Source organism: Stegodyphus dumicola, chromosome 8 (genome assembly GCF_044657685.1).
Source record: "Stegodyphus dumicola isolate Sdum_Otavi_A_Nest chromosome 8, ASM4465768v1".
Lineage (NCBI taxonomy): Eukaryota > Metazoa > Arthropoda > Arachnida > Araneae > Eresidae > Stegodyphus > Stegodyphus dumicola.
In genome coordinates this window covers 79,426,999-79,444,386 of record NC_140775.1, presented here as the reverse complement: position 1 = coordinate 79,444,386, position 17,388 = coordinate 79,426,999, and the positions used below count along the sequence as shown (strand labels likewise).

Genomic DNA, 17,388 nt, shown 5'->3' with positions numbered 1-17,388 from the left:
TGAAATTGTGTTTGAAAAAGATTGAGTAATCACTTTGTATGTATATATAGATAGATTGATTGATAGATAATTTATATTATATAGAGAGATTAATTTATGTTAGACCTAGATAGTTTGTTTTCATATATTAATCTGATTTGATGGGATTACTACGTTGAAACATCATTGAAATTATACAGTACTAATTGAAATCGGTTTATATTATCTTGCATTTATTAATATTATACTTGCACTTAATTATTAATATTATACTTGCATTTAATTATTAATATTATGCTTGCATTTATTAAATAAATTTAATGAAAATATTTTGAAATAATAGTGTTAAGATAATTAATATTATACTTGCATTTAATTATTAATATTATGCTTGCATTTATTAAATAAATTTAATGAAAATATTTTGAAATAATAGTGTTAAGATAATAAGTGCATGCAATTCTTAATGCTCCTGATATTTTGTTTAAAATTTCATATTGTCCCTTAGATTATGTTATTAATTAGGTACAAGTAGTTGCTGATGCCTTACAACACACACACACACACACACACATATACATAAATAATTTATATTTATATTTTAAAGGTGCTAAGAGATGCATTTATGGAGAACCAGACTGCTCAGAATTTCCAAGAAGTAATTGAATCAAAGGTTGTATCTACGAAAAATTTAGATGCCCTTTCGCGAGAACTATGCCCTCAGCTTGAATGGTTTGTCTGCTTTTCTTCTGTGAGCTGTGGACGTGGCAATGCTGGCCAAAGTAATTATGGCTATGCAAATTCTGCCATGGAAAGAATTTGTGAAGAGCGATGTAGAGAAGGTCTATCAGGTATCTTCAATTTACTTTTATTAAAAATGAAATAATCATCTTCAGTATATGTTTAATTTATTAATTGATAAACAATGTCTCTAAACAAGCATTTTTTACTTTGTATTAATATTTACTTAATTTGCTTGTTGCAGGTCTTGCCATACAGTGGGGTGCTATTGGTGATGTTGGAGTAATTCAAGAAACTGTTGGATCTGATGTTGTAATTGGTGGTACTGTTCCACAACGCATTAATTCTTGTCTTACTGTCCTGGACAAATTTCTTCAACAAAAACATCCTGTGGTTTCAAGTTTTGTTCCATATCAGCCTGCAGAATCTAGCACACAGAAAGCAACTAAGCATAATGTTCTTTTAACAGTAGCTAACATCTTTGGTAAGAATTAAAGTATATATGCTGTTTTAGTTTAAAGAAAATTGTAGGAAACATTTTTATTGAAATATAAAATATATATCATGGTTGTTTAGGAAATAAAAAATTATGGCTTTGTGAATTTTTTTGTAATCTGCTATGAATATGATGGACTATATACAGAGGGTATTCAGTAATTCTATTATGGTTACATAAATAAGCAAAAGCTTTACGAATTATCAAACATTGCTTTACATTTTATCCCGTGTTATCTTATTATAATTGTAATTAGCTAATTGAAACTACTCAGTTATATTGTAAATCTTTGGTTAACAATTAAAGTTTTGCAACAACATAACCTGAGAAAATATTATGTTATGTATATGAATACATAACATATGTTCTTATTTAGAATAGCAAAGTGTTAAAATTTGTATAATGGAGTGATTTAATATGCATATTGGTTTAAAAAAGTCTTAAATTCTGTCATTTATCTCTTGTATATATAAGTATTTTTATACTGAAATCTATTAATCTTCTATCATATGTTTTTTATAATAGATTAGTTATATATATATATCTTCAATATTTACTTGTCCATATTCAAAAACTTTATAAAATTATTAAATACAGCTTATTTACACAGCTTAAATGTTGCATAAAATTAATAATTAATGTTTTATAAAATTACTAATATTTAGTCTACTTGTGCTACTTTAATGCTTTCTTTATTACAATTAGTAATTTTTTAAAATGCAAGAAATCATACTGTATTTTTTGCTTTACTTATGAAATTTTAATCATATGTATAAGTTGAAAAATATATATAAGTAATTTTAAAAGTAATTGTATATTTATGTATATGATAAATACATACTTTTATAGTTTCAATGCATTCAGCAGTAAATGAATAATCTAAAATTAAATTTAATGAAACATTACAAGAAATCTAAATTTTAAGAATATTAATATATTTAGATGAATTAGTATTGTATCTATTTTACTTCATTTAGAAGTTAATTTAATTTTTAAATTGTTTATATAATGTAATCTAAGTTTCTTTTTTCTCCGTCCACTATTTCTTAGGTATTAAGGACATATCAGCTATAAATCCTGAAGCAACTCTAGGTGAGTTAGGCATGGACTCATTAATGGGTGTTGAAGTGAAACAGTTCCTTGAGAGAGATTTTGAACTTGTATTAACCATCCCAGAACTCCGTCAGTTGAAGATAAATGATCTGAAAAAGCTAGAAGGGGATGATGAAAGCAGAAGTAGTTCAGAACCATCCACAGATGTTGAAACGGATTCCATTGAAAGATTACCGGGACATTTTAACTCTGTTCTTTCTACACAACTTGTTCCTCATAATACTCTGGTTTCAATGAACTCTGTTAAAAATGGCATACCATTATTTATTGTTCATCCTATTGAAGGAATAGTTCAGATGCTAGAAACTCTGGCACAGCAGCTTCATTGTCCTGTCTATGGTATTCAATGCACCCCTGAAGCTCCTGCTGAGTCTATAGAATGTCTTTCTGCTTGGTATTGGCAGGTTAGTACATTTTTATTAATTCTGGCATTTTGTATTATGTCCAAGTAAAAAAAACACTCATGACAACATTTCATTTTATTTGAAATGAAATATTTATTTTAAAAATAAAGCATTTCTTATATTTTTAATGTATGAAAGGAGTTTCAGTTTGTTGCATTTTTTCAGAATGATGCCAAATTGTTTATCTGTTAAGTGTTTACATTTTTTTGTTAAGTGCCATTAAGATTTATATCTTAAATGTATAAGTAGAAGATATTAATATAAATGTAAAAATATTAAAAGTAATATGTTCAGTTTCATTTTAATTTGCACTTTTTAAACGTATGATCTTTATGGAGAAATATATATTGAATTTATTAAATATGGTTTTTTAACCTTCCTGTTGAAATATAAATATGAATCATGATATATAGTTAAGTGTTCAGTTCCCTCATTGTAAAGATATGGATTAAATTATAATCCGTATCTATAATAATTTTAAAGTTGTTATTGCACGTATTTAAGTGTTTGCTTATCTGGTCAAAGTGCACATTTTACTGGGGAGGGGGGGGAGTTGTAATTTTTAGCTGAATCATGAACTTTTATAATGGCATTTGGTTACTTTGGCTTTGAGTTCGCAAGATGATTTGGCTATTTTTTCTAGTTTGTGATACTTTCTGATTAAGTCCTATTACTTGAAAAGTACTGAATTTTAAAGAAATATTCAGCTAAAGGATTTTCATGTAATGTAAATACTTCGGTAAATTCCAAGTAGGATATGGATGATTCTAAAGAACAGACTTGGTTTCATATGATATGAAATTAGCTTAGTTCTATTTCATTTCTGACTTGAAAATGAACTTAATGTATATCTTACATTCTAACTCATATCATTGTAAGCACATAATTAGAACAAAATATTATGACCACTGTGGAAGCTTTCTCTGTTACTGCTGTCTGGACAACACTAACTTTTAATTAATTTTAACATCCTTGTATTTTAGTTTATTTAAAAATGTTTTAGATTATCAGAATTTACATACTTATTTTATCACATTGTGCATCTTTCTATTATTTTAATAAGTCTTGGATGTCTTTTTATGTATCTATAAGTAAGATTTCTAATGATGAAGTACATCTCAAACACCATTATCTACATTTTTGATATTCTGCATTTGAAAGTAACTGAATGAAGAATTGTACATATTTTATCTTCAGTTTTAAAAATTCACAAGATTCAACATTTTGTATTCTGAAAATATTTTCTATTACGTTTTTAAGAGATTTTTACTTGTGCAGTTTTCTTGGCGTAAATGAGGTGAAGATATGCAACTCTAGCAGCTTTTGTGAATCATTACTTGTGTTGTAATCCTAGTATTTAATGAAGTGAATAACCACAGTTTTAGCACTATTGCATGTGTGAAACAACACATTTGTGCTTAAACTATATTTTGCTTCTCATCTTTCTTCATAACTGAATATATCAAATTTTGCATCAAGTTATCAATTAATAATATACTATCTAAATACTGTTTAACAGTGCAAGGTAAATGGGAATACTTTTTTTAAATTAATAACTGCGCTAAGATTCAAGTACATATAATAGCTGAATTTGGAAAGTGTACAATAAAATCTTTAATGATGTGTAATGAGATTTTATTTTATTTGATTCTTCAGTGCTAATGATCATAGTATTAGAATTCGAAATCTGAGAACATTCATTATAAATATTAAAATACTTAAATATTACAAGAACATCAAGCTTTAACAGATTCTTGACTATGTAAAAATCTAACTTAACTATGTTAACTCAACTAACTCCATTATGTTAATTCAGCTAACTCAATTATGTCAAACATTTTCAGTTCATTTCAAATTAGACAGTCACATACATACATTACCAAATCGGTATAATACTAAAGACACAATAAAAGAAAACCTTGGCTATGAAAGGGGAAAATTATGTTAATGTAATAGAACTATGAGAAGCTACCATACTTAAAAGTTTTAAATAGTTATTGCTATTGAATAACTTAATATTCATTAAAATGGGATCTTTTCCAAAAACTAAATAAATATGCTGCTCTTTTGTGGAAGCTACATTTTAAATTCCTTCTGTCTTGGTAACCTTTTGTGAAAATATTTATGATGAACTTTTGCAATAATATTCAGTTCAAAATAATTTATAATTAGTTTAATAGTAAGTAAAATCTAAATTTCCTAACATAATTGTGAGTTTCTCAAAATGTTAAATTTTGTTTCTCAAAATATTGAATTTTGTTTCTCAAAATATTGAAATCTTTACAGCAAATTAAAGCTCTCAGACTGGACGCTAACATAATCTGCCTTTCTGGTTACTCATTTGGAGCATCTGTAGCATTTGAAATGTGTCTGCAAGCAGAGCGTGAACCTCATAATCATCTTAAAGTAAAAAGCCTTATCTTGCTCGATGGCTCCCCAGCATTAGTAACATCATATACCCGAGAGCATGAATCCCACTTCCTGAAAGATTCTCAGATAGAAGGGGAAGCTCAAGCTTTATGCTCATTTAGTTTTCAGTTTTTTGATACAGATTTTCGAGAAGTAAATATATCCTTTTATAGCATGTACATGAAAGCTAACTTTATTTGTAATAAATGCTGTTGTTATAATTTTTTATCTTCAAAATAACTATGCATAAAAGATTTTATTATTTAATTATTTAAAACGAAACATTATAGAATTAATGATTGTTTAAATTTGTCTTTAATAGCATGTACATGAAAGCTAACTTTATTTGTAATACTAGTATGCTGTTGTTATAATTTTTTATCTTCAAAATAACTATGCATAAAAGATTTTATTATTTAATTATTTAAAACGGAACATTTTAGAATTAATGATTGTTTAAATTTGTCTTTTTGTAATTATTTTTGTTTTGCCACATACTGTATAAATATGATCTATCTTTGATAACAAAAAGAGAAGAATCAGAATAATAGGAGATGGTAGTATCATTGCAATGTGCAAATATATAGAAATTTTAAAATTGACAGTGATTAACTGTCTCATTTATTACTGAATATTTCAAGTAATTATAAATATTTATTTTTTTAATTATTTTAAGTGGTGGCATATAAAAATATTATACATAAATAGTTTGCGAAAAATAACACCCAGGCATATTTTTACTAATATTTAACAAAATTTCTCTGTACAAAGATTTAAAATTATTTCCTTAGATGCAAATTTACTATGCTTTATACAGACCTAATCCTTTCTGAATGATAGCTTTATTTTGGTTGCTGAAACTGTGTACAAAATCAAATATATTTTTTAAATTTACAATATGATCAAAATGGTAATTAGCTGCTAAATAGCTAGTCAAGTATGAGCTAAAAATATATGAACATTATTAAATGGAGCTAATTTTATTCTAAAATATAAAATTTTCATTATAACCCTTTTCATTCCATACCATACAAACTTTGATATGATTAGTGTAAAATGATAGTATTTTTTCTAGAACAGGATTTGAAAATTTGTATTATTATGCTATAAAATAAAATTAAATGTAATTTTTTACAGTATTGAAAAATAATAACTGCAGTTTTTATTTTATGTTATAACTAGAACAGAAGATTTATGTAAATATGCATGAAAGGAAGGTAATGTTGACTAGTATCTACTTAACGTGATGAATTATTTGCTTATTTATCAAATATTTTGAATTATTGGAAGATTTATTTTGTGTTTATTTTGAGAAAGACTTCAGTTTCTAATTCTGTTTTTATTATAAGTTAGACGAAAATTTCAGCTTGTTTTTATTTAAAAATAGTGACAGTTCATAATAGCATTTTTTTTTTAATTCAAAAATACCTTTTAAAGGAAAGTTAGGTTTTAGCAAGCATATGGTTTTATGATATTTGTGTTACATGATTTTTTTATAAGTAATTTGGTTGTTGATATTGTAAAATGTATCTAATGACTCCAATATTTCAAACATGCATTTTTATAATATACTGCGGGAAAGAAATACCAGAAAATTTTATCCTCAATTTGTAAATATTTATTGTTTAAGCACTGAACATTGAAACAAAATGTATTCATTACAGCTTAAGAAAGAATTGCTTGCTCTGCCAAGTTTTGCTGATCGAGTAAAATATACTGCTGAAAACATCATCAGTGCTTGTCCAAATCTACAAATCGAAGATGTTATTGCTGCTTTTGATTTGTACTACAAAAAACTTTTGGTTTCAATGAAATACACACCAAAGTATAGGCTAAAGAAAGATATTACACTTATCAAAGCATCTGAAAGTGTAGACATGACAAAGACATTTTCAGAAGTTTATGATTTAGAAAAGGTATGTATAAAATTGCTTGTATAATTAATGTAAGAAAAATTTTTATGTATACATTAATAGTTTTTTTAGATGTTCTGATATGGCTGTTGAACTTAATAGTTTTTGAATAGCAGCGACATTCTAGGATCTAAAAATGCAAAGCTTTTATATGTATATTGTAGATTGGTTATTGATTTACTGACATGTTTCTTATAGTTTATGTATATATATAATTTTAATGTATTGCAGTATTAGTAAAATTGAACCAAGAATAATTTAATTTATCTTGATTTTTTTAAATTATTTTTGTCAAAAAACAAAAAGTATTTTTGAGTTCTTGTGCAATTTTTTATTATATATAGTTGTCATCTTACATAAAATTTAATTAATGGTTTATAGAAATATATAATTTAATTTTAAAATTAACTAACAGTTTTTTCGTGTTTTCTAATCTGTGCACCAATGTATGCCTACATAATTTAACTTAAAAAAGGTAGTGTTTTTCAAATAACTATTTAATTATGAGGGCTATTTGTCTAAGGGGATGATTCCTTTTGTCTAGGGCTTTTTAAAGAAATCTGGCTCTTATACACATTACACATGTAGAAAGCCATGAAAGTGCCCATGCAGCCAGCTCATTTGCTGGGATTCAAACCCTGGACTGAACTACCAGTGTTTAGTGATGTTACCACTTGGCTACTGATGGCCTTTCAAATGACTGAATTGATGAAAAATGTTAGCTGAGTTATCACTTAAGCCTTTATCATAAAACTTGACATTTGCTTTTAAATAAAGTTAATTTTGTTGTATATTTCCCCTTCTATCATTTATTATTGAACTTCAGTGTAGTGTAAATATAATAAGTGCAAAATGAAAAGGGAGCATTATAAATAATCAGTTTAAAAATTTCATTCTGTTACACAAATTCTTCCACAAGTTCTATGAACGGAATTTTTATCTTGCCAGGTATAAATTATTGAATGCTTCTTTCAGTTGACAATCCTGTGATTAACCCATCTTTAAAAAAATTATATACAATTATTCAAGTTATGTAATTAATAATGTGCATATTTGTTCAAGGCACAATAAATAATATCTATATATTGTATTTAATTTTTTACTGATTTCAAAATAAAAATGACTACCTGAAATCATGGCTTAAATGTAGATTTCATTTGCATCTAATACAATAAGTTTTTATTATTTCTATTAATATTTTAAAATATTTATTACTCATGATAATTATATTTAAAATTAAACAATTTTTTTTCTTGTTAAAATTTCATTATATTAACATAGCGTAAATGTTACATTTTGATTGGAGTAATGATTTTTAACATTTTTATTAATATTATTACTTCAGTTTCAGAATAACTATGTAGCACATTTATGAATATATATGCATTTCCTTATGAAGTACAAAAAAATATATATGTTTTCAATATCTAATTGTAAGCGAATAAATATGACAGTTGTTTAAATATTACAGGGTGATTATAATTAAAGTTGTGATTCCAAAATTGCGAATTTTGTTTGGAAAAAGAAAAAATAGCTTCAAAATATGCCTGTAGATGGTGCTGTTCACATTGCTGTTGGTATGCAAATTATTAACACATAACATGTGCACTGCATGCATGGTTAAGATAAAAATGCAGAGCACTAATGACGCATATAACGTTTTGCCCGAGTGATTTATCATGAATCTGATGAAGAAGGATTTTGCTCTTATCATGAAGCTTTTCTATCAGAATGGCGACTGTGTTAACAGCTATCAGGAAGTTCCGGATATAAAAGGCGTAAAATCCAGTCCAGTGACTAGAAATAGCCTGCAGAAAATCATAGATAAAGTCAAAGAGACCAGTTTATTTGACGTGAAACAAGGTAAATGATGAAAACCAGTTTTAGCAGTGGAAAATGTAGCCACAGTGTTAAAAAAGACCAGACAAACATCAACAGAGATGCAGGAATCAGCAATGAATAGGAAATTGGCTGAACTTTGGATATGCCTATCAGCATGGTGGGAAAAGTCCTACAGATCATCTTGCACTGTTAGTCATATAAAATAACTCACGTGTAGCAGTTGCTACCTGCTGATCTGGAAAGACATGAATCATTTTAACTACAATTTCTTGTGGATCAAAGTGGATAATGAATAGCCCTGGAACATTCTGTGGTCTGACAGAAACTTGTTTTCATTTGCAAGGTTCTGTAAATATGCAAAATTGCAGGATATGGGAGACCAAGAATCTGTTCCTGCTACAGCCATTACCTCTCACTCCTCCGCACATTGCTACTCATGTAAAGGAGCTGCTGATCACTCATTTCTGAGATGATAGAATCATAAGCTCCCATTTTCCAACAGCATGGCAGCCATCCTCTCCTGACTTAAACTTGTGTGACTTTTGGCTTTGGGAATATCTGAATAATGTTGTTTACAGTGGGTGGATTGCAAATTTGGCTGAATTGAAGGAAAGCATCACGCACCACATTCATAGCACAGATACCTTCTGATCTGTTGTGGAACATGCAGTTTTGCACTTCCAGTCAACAGCGGAACAAGAAGGAGAGCATATAAAAAAAATTATGCGTTTAATTATCTGTAAGGTGTTTGGTTTGATAAGCTTCCCTTGTCACTATCGCTGTTTTCTCTAAATACGTATTCTTGTCTTTTCGCTAATAAAATTGTCATAAACCATTGGAGTCTATTGTATCTTTTGACTATACATCTACAACAGCAATATGAACACTGACAGTGCCATCTATCAATAACTTTTGGAACTATTTTTTTTCCTTTGCTAAACAAAATTCCATTACCTCAGGATTGTTCTGGTAAAATATCAAGTCGTTCTGACCTGTAATTTTAAAGTTAGAGTGTTTTGAAATAGCAACTTTAATTATAATCACTCTGTACTTAAATAAAATATTCACATTCTTAAATATTTTTTTTTTTTTTTTCCTTTTCTTTTGTAGGTCTGTGATGGAACAATTACTTCACACACAGTTAAGGGAACGCACAACACATTTATTCAGGACAAAGGAGCAAAAGAAGTTTCCAACTTAATCAGTGAACTTTTCAGTCACTAATTTTATATTGATGCAGTGTGCAGTTTCACTATAAAGCATTCCTGTATATCCAATTTTGATTTATTTTTGAAAAAATAATCAAATTTTGTATTATAGTTTTTTTATAAAATATCAATTTGTGTTAATAATTGAATAAGTCATTGTTTTGTTAAATTTTTTGTTTTAATTATTGTTATTTTAAATACTCATTTTACAGAATAAGTGTATATTATTTTTATGATTAGAATTACTGTACATTTTTGTTTTAAATGTAATAATAATGAATAAATGTTATCAGCTGTTTCATATTAATTATTGTATTATATTGATTGATTTATATGCATCTGATGAAAGCTGTGTGTGAGGTAACCAGCTAATTTTGTTTACAATACACTGCACTGAAAAGTAGGTACTTTCATTTAGAAAGTAAGCTGAAATACTGTTTTCTAATTTATCCTTGAAATCACGAAATACAACTCTTGTTGTCAGTGGGTTTAGAGACTTATGGGTATTAGATGGTATTAGAGATTGATTATTGATTTAGTTTAAATGCTTTCTCATAATTAATGTACAATCTTGCTTGCTATGCATAAAAAATAAGTAATTAAAACCAAAGCTTGTTTTTTCCCTTTTAATACATTGTCATTTTGTTAACATAATAATTCAACATATTTTTGCAAAAAATATCAGCATGCTTAAAAAACAATGTATGACATATTTATAATTTCAAAATAAATAAAATCTAAATAATTATAGTTTTTTGTGTAAGCTATTACAAAACTCGATTACTACCCATCTGCAAATCTATTTTAGTTTTAAAATTATTATACTTTTAATTCACTCTTCTCTTAATTATTTTATATGTCATGGAAGTTAATGTGCCATTACAGCATAATAAAGCCATGGCTATTAAAAAAAGTATCTTTGTGAAGTTGGCTATTCATAATATATATCATAAATATCTCATTATCCATGATTTTGAGAAAAAGGGAGTTTCATTTTTAATATTGTAATAAAAAATTGTAAAGCTATAAAACTGTTAGTGACTATGTGATATTTGAAACTTGGATCATTTATAACCTATAAGTAAAATGTCTATCATAAAGAAATAAAAAGTACATATTTACTTATTTCATATTTTGAGAAATGCTGATCAAAGCTGCAGTGTAATGTATTAGTAACTAGCACATTAGCCTTGAAGTAAACTAGCACAAAGTATGAGAATTGTTTTCATCATCAGACACTTGAATACTTTAATTTTATGAAAAAGCATCAAACATATCTTTGAAAAAACATTTTCTTCAGAATATATCCTATTTCACTAAATTAAATTTAGTATATTGTGTTTTCTAATAGCATCCAACATTTAAACATATTAGTCAACATTCATTAGTAATATATCTCCTATTAGATTGTCATATAAAATTTATCTTTCAAGATATATATATATATATATATAAGTTAAAGGAAAAGCATTTAACTTGCATCAGTTTGCTCATTACTGTGGATAAAAAATAGCGGACAATTCCCTCTTTAATAGTAGTAGGGAAAACTTGTTAATTTATATTTAAATTTGCTATAGCCCTGAAAGATTATTTTTCATTCAATTACCTATATAACTCCATTTTCATAAAAAGTAAAATGCACTATATTTTGCTGTGTTTGCATAATTGAAACAAAACTTTAGAAAGTGACAGGAAAATTATTTGCAGTATACCCAAGATACACAAAATTAAGATATTTAAAAAAAAAAAAAAAAAAAAAAAAAAACACCTTTGAACCGTTTTTATAGGAAGAAAAATATTAGATTCGACCCGTTTTTATAGGAAGAAAAATATTAGATTCCATGCATGCAAAAAGTTAAAATTTAATGCCTCAAAAAACTAAAGAAAAACAGGATAATTTGAACAAACAGAATGAATGTTTTGGGCAAGTAATATTTGCACTATGGCTTCTGAATTGAAAAAATGTGTAGACAAGGTTTGAAAATGGTATGAAAGGTACATTTTAAAAATACTCCTAATACAAAGCTGCTTAATTTAAACTGCTGCCTTTCTTCTGAAGTCAAGAGTCGGTTGAAAGTCACACTCCTGGGAAAAGACTTCCAACTTTTTAAATGTTCCCCATCATACTAGACCTGTAATTCAACCGTTTTAGATCTTAAGATTTTGTTTGTTTGTATTACAATTTCTGGCATAAAACCTAGCAAGGTTATCTGCCAATGGTTGAAGGGATAAGGCGAAACCAAAGGTTGAAGCAAAAAATTAAAATCAACAATTGCCAGAAATCCAGATATCTAAGATGTAATAGAAAATCAAGAACAAAATGGTAAAATAATCTATAAAGCGACATTTAAACTGAAAACTATCCAAAAATGAAGCAGTTCCACTGTAAGCGTCACAGATCAGAAAAATAGGAAAACATTAACACTTTATGAATAAATTTTCTGTTAATATTAATGAAACAAAAACAGAACTGTGGAAAACAAGAAAATAAAGTTACGCCATGAAAGATGAGCAACTAAAGAAATGGACAGATTAAAATACATGTTAAACTGCATATATGCAGCTATAATACAGTCTAGCTGTGATAAAATTGATAGTAAAAACAAATTACAATTTATGATAAAAGCCAGCATCTTTTAAAAACTGAAACAATAAATGAGGTTGGTCTTCCTGTTAATTTTCTAAATCCGGAACAAGATAATTAAAATTCTTTAGGCGAAAATATTTAGAAGATTGATATTTTAATAAAACATGGCTATTGTTAGAACGCCACGGCAATTTGCACAAAGTGGATCTCTCTCATCTTTCAGAAAATGCTTGTGAGTGAGTTGATAGAGACCAATTCTCAAACAATTTAAGCATGAATGGATAGCACCTTATATTGGTTTTTTTAATGGGCACTTTATAGTAGGTTTTTCTCAGCTTATTTATTATCACAGTACATCTGCCATTTATTGAGAATTTTACATTTAATCAATGTCTTGATGTATATGAATGGGACCAGAATGCTGGACATTATAGTAGCAGACTTAGATGTAACATCTGCTAATCCATTCTCTTTTATGCCAGCATGCCTAGAGATCCAGATGTAAAGAATCTGATATCCCTCTCACTTTAGATTATGATTGAGTTTTAGAATTCCGATAATTATGGGATCTTTCAACGGCGTGAATGCACTCAGATAATCTGTGCAGATAATTAAATTCCTGCAGCGTTCTTCTAAGTGGAAAGTTAAAGCCAAGCAGACCAAACCGTTGGAATAAATGTAACATACCGCCTTCCAATCAATTTTTTTTAATACTTTTCCCATATGTACAAAAAATACTGTAATGAAGAAATAGATATCTAAAACCTTTGAACCGATTTCCAAACCGGAATGTCTTGGGCTTGGGCTGAATACATCAGACAAGTGAGCATAAGCAACAACAACAAATAATGTAATAAGACTGAAAACATAGCTTATGATTTGTCAGCATTATAGGCTTCCCGTTTGGAATTTTTCTAATGTGTTCTGAAAATGAATGACATAACTTTCAAGCAAGAGTTATCATACATTGCATCAGACTTAAAACTCATGCGACATAAACTTTCAGGAAGACCTGTGAACAGCGCTTAATTTCTAAAATTAGAAATGTATGGAAGACTGTCAAGAAAGAAAAACAAAAATAAATAAAATGACTTGAAAAATAATTAGTAATTAAGCAATTAGTTATTAAATTTAAATAATTAATGATTAGAATAATTAAACAATTAATATTAAAACTTAATGAAATATAAAGAAATAAATGAAAATATAATTTCTTAAATAAATGGTAAATAATAAAATTAAATATTGTATCTTAACTTATGTGGGGTTTTGGCTGGAATTACAATTTCACACAAAATATAAGAGATAGCGCAACTAGTCTCCCGTTAAATTTAAACTTTGAATATAATGTAATACTTCAAGGGTTAATAGATAAAATCCATTCTTTTTCCAGCACACCAATGAAAAATGTTAAAATGGTTAAAGCGCCACTAATGAAAATACAGACAATGTCATAAACAGTAAGAGAATATAGATAAAATTGCAACAGATGACCTGTAGGCATGGAAACAGAAAGAAAAGTGGAGCCGTTTCTGACCACGATCTCATATTATTCTAGCCGTCAAGCAGGAATATGACAGGGAAAAACAAATTTTCACCAAATCGGAGAGTTAGCTGAGAAAAAGAGTAACAAGTGACAATTTTTGTCACTTACCCGGTTATATTGTTCCAATACGTCTCCAGGTTCTTTTTTCTACGAGAAGACACTTCCGTTGGAACAGAAACTTTCCCCGCTGTCATAAGTTCGTTATACTGTCTGGAGAATAATCCTTTGACATGCGAGTGGGTTCTATTCTTTCCTTAAGTCTCGACTTCCATCCAAGGGTTTGTTTCCCAAGGAAAGAGAAGCATGCATTCAGAAGTTAGAATCGATTTTTAATGTAATTTTGTTATCAAAAATAAAATTTTCGAGATCAGATTTCTGCTGAAATTGCTGTTCAGTTACATCAAAGAAGTGTAGGAGCCTTCTCATTTAGGGCTCCGGTGCGCTCCGGCTAGAATAATAATTTATTCCCAAAACTCAGTGCAATTTAAGTTCTGCCTATGAAGACCTGTGGAGGCAATGTTTTGTCAATAGTCTAAGCTTTCATATGGTTATGGCATTTTTAGAAGGGAATCGAGGGAAGAACTCACAGGGAAAAGCTGGGAACTGAAAGAAGTGATGATAATGTTGTCAGAATGCGTGATTGAGTAATTCTGGTCGTCGCTCGAGAGTCCATGATCAGCGAAAAGTTGAATTTGGATCACCACCATTCATCAGATTTTAGCAAATGAATTCGAGGTATGGAAAATCTGGGCAAAAATTGTTCCGAAGAACCCTTCGCATAGGAAAAAAAAAATTCTCAGAAGGACAAGTGCCTGAAAGAAGTTATTTTTGTTTTATTTATTTAATTTCTGTGATACTTTTCACAGTGACACAATTGTAATCTGTATTACAACCGATAGATGGCAGCACAGTTCAGAAAGATCAGAGGAATCCTATCTTTTTGGACCATTACATCCATGGGGTATTTCTTTGTTTACATCCAGAGCTTCCTTAACAGCCCAGAGTATTTCCACATACGACAGTTCCATACAAATCGAAAAGCGGGATACTTCCGACAAAAAGAAACATTCATTGTTGGATGGATAATAGAAATTTGTATAGTGACATTTACGAAAAAATCACATCTTGGTTATTTTTCGATAACGTGCAACAGCGATTTTGTGGTATCTTTAAAATTGTAAACGTCTTGCGTAACCGTAAATACCCTTGATAAAGTATTCGCTTCTTTCATTTTATGTTCCAAACACCAAAATGTTTTAAATAAAATGCCTGTTTAGTCATCCACAGATTATCATTTTATTTTTATGTAACTGAAAAATAATCACTGGGTTTACACTTTGGGTTAACTTAAAATATGAAAAAAATAAAGTTCCGTCTCTCTTTTTTAAAATTTTATTTAGCAGAATGTTTAACTGATGATTAAGTGTAATACAAAATTATGAATGAAAAATCTTTGTTATTCGATACATATACTTAAGTAATGGTCTGCTACTTCTGAAAGAGTTTCAAGACATGGAAAAGCATAATCAATGTTATTAATCGGTATATTCAATATACCTACCTTCTAGATTACCTCGCAGTATGAAAATTTCAGGTATTTGAGAATTTAGATCAATTAGTTGTTTAAAAATGAAGCAATATTATGCAGGGTAAGGTAATTAATTGGGTTCTGATCTGATGAGAGTGAGGTTAATGTTTAAATGTGAAATGGATAGTTATTATTATCAGAAAACTATTAAACTGGGTGAATTCGCTAAAAGAGGTATTGAATGCTCTGCCTAAATATATTTACTAGAAAATTCGAATTTGATAATGAATGCATCCTAAAATGTGTTTTAAGTCAAAAGTTTGAAACCTGATGTAAATATAAAATTATGCATGTTAAAATATTTGTAAATTTATGCACATAGGTTAGGTTAAGTTTTTATTAAGTAGGGTAAGCCATGCAAGTGCTGTCTGCCTACAAGGGGGAGCAATGCATCGGGGACGAATTTCGAAGGAAAACTAACTTTGAGTGGGCATTAAAATTAATTCCTGTAATTTTCATTCAAATTACATTTATACATATTTCTTATACAAAAAATTCTGGTAGATGCTAAATTATTGTAAATTACTTTACTCGAAACAGATAGTGAATGCACAGAAATTAAAGATTTGCAAGATGCCAAAAGATATAGGTATTTATGCATATGCTTGCAAAAAAACATGTATCTGCCTTTAACAAAATACAGAAATATTTATTAAATTATTTGTAAATATATTTGGAAATGAAGGATTTATTCATTCATAAACTCCTGTGAAAGTTACTTTGAAGAAATCTAGTTATTAAATATATCTAAAATTATAGTGATTATAAATATTATCTAAATATATAATAACCGTAACATTTAATTGTGAACATAAATTGAAATACTGTTTGACAAATACGTTTATAAAACTATTTAAGCAAGAATTGTTTGTAAATTCTGTGAGATGCGTTCTTAAGTAAGTAGTAAAGAAGAGTTTTTAGAATATATATTGTTGAACTTAAGGGCCAAAAAAATCTGATAATTATTAAAGGATTTATTTCCTTACATTTTATAATAACGCGGTTACAAATTTTAAATAATATTTTTAAAAAAAGTATCCTTTTTTTTTTTTTAATTCCCTTTCAGTAATATTCATAGAAAGTTAAGTACGTGGAAATCAGCACCAATATTTAATTTATTTCATTATTAAAATAAAAGGTACTCTAATTTGACATGAACCTAACAGAGCATTAATTACAAATTGACTCATACTTTCGATTTAAAAGATCCCTCAGAAGCTAAAAAAATCATCTCATATTTGAGAAAGTATTTTAGGAAGAAGCTTTATAAATAGAAAAGAAATAATACGTAATTTTATCATTAATAATACAATAAACTTTGGTCTTCATTTTTGTAATCCTTAACCGAATAAAATTGAATTACCTTATTTTTTTTTTTTTCCCCTAATGTAATTAACGAAAACTTGTGAAAAAATTTCATTCAAATTAAACTGTTCTGTGAAAAGTATAGCATTTAATTCCATTCAGAATGAAATGTTGTTTAAAAATGTATTCCTTTCATATACTTAGAACTCTGAAATATTGTAGACAAAGAAAATATATACATTTATTTGCATATTTAC

The 17,388-nt window shown here is 28.1% G+C and overlaps 1 protein-coding gene and 1 long non-coding RNA gene across 4 annotated transcripts in view; one reads left to right on the top strand and one right to left on the bottom strand.

Annotated features, from left to right (window-relative positions):
* The window catches only part of LOC118199791 (fatty acid synthase-like), a 65,338-nt gene extending 54,603 nt beyond the window's left edge, over positions 1-10,735 (top strand). For all 3 annotated transcript variants that reach the window (XM_085822024.1, XM_085822025.1, XM_085822023.1), the window contains exons 24-29: positions 587-830; positions 965-1,204; positions 2,267-2,733; positions 5,020-5,295; positions 6,807-7,058; positions 10,008-10,735. In XM_085822024.1, the coding sequence (XP_085678150.1) occupies positions 587-830; positions 965-1,204; positions 2,267-2,733; positions 5,020-5,295; positions 6,807-7,058; positions 10,008-10,121 (1,593 nt within the window). In that variant the 3' untranslated portion in view covers positions 10,122-10,735. The remainder of the gene's footprint in view (positions 1-586; positions 831-964; positions 1,205-2,266; positions 2,734-5,019; positions 5,296-6,806; positions 7,059-10,007) is intronic.
* The window catches only part of LOC146995882 (uncharacterized), a 62,610-nt gene continuing 53,152 nt past the window's right edge, over positions 7,931-17,388 (bottom strand). The window contains exon 3 of the long non-coding RNA XR_015042612.1: positions 7,931-8,054. This is a non-coding gene — a long non-coding RNA (uncharacterized LOC146995882). The remainder of the gene's footprint in view (positions 8,055-17,388) is intronic.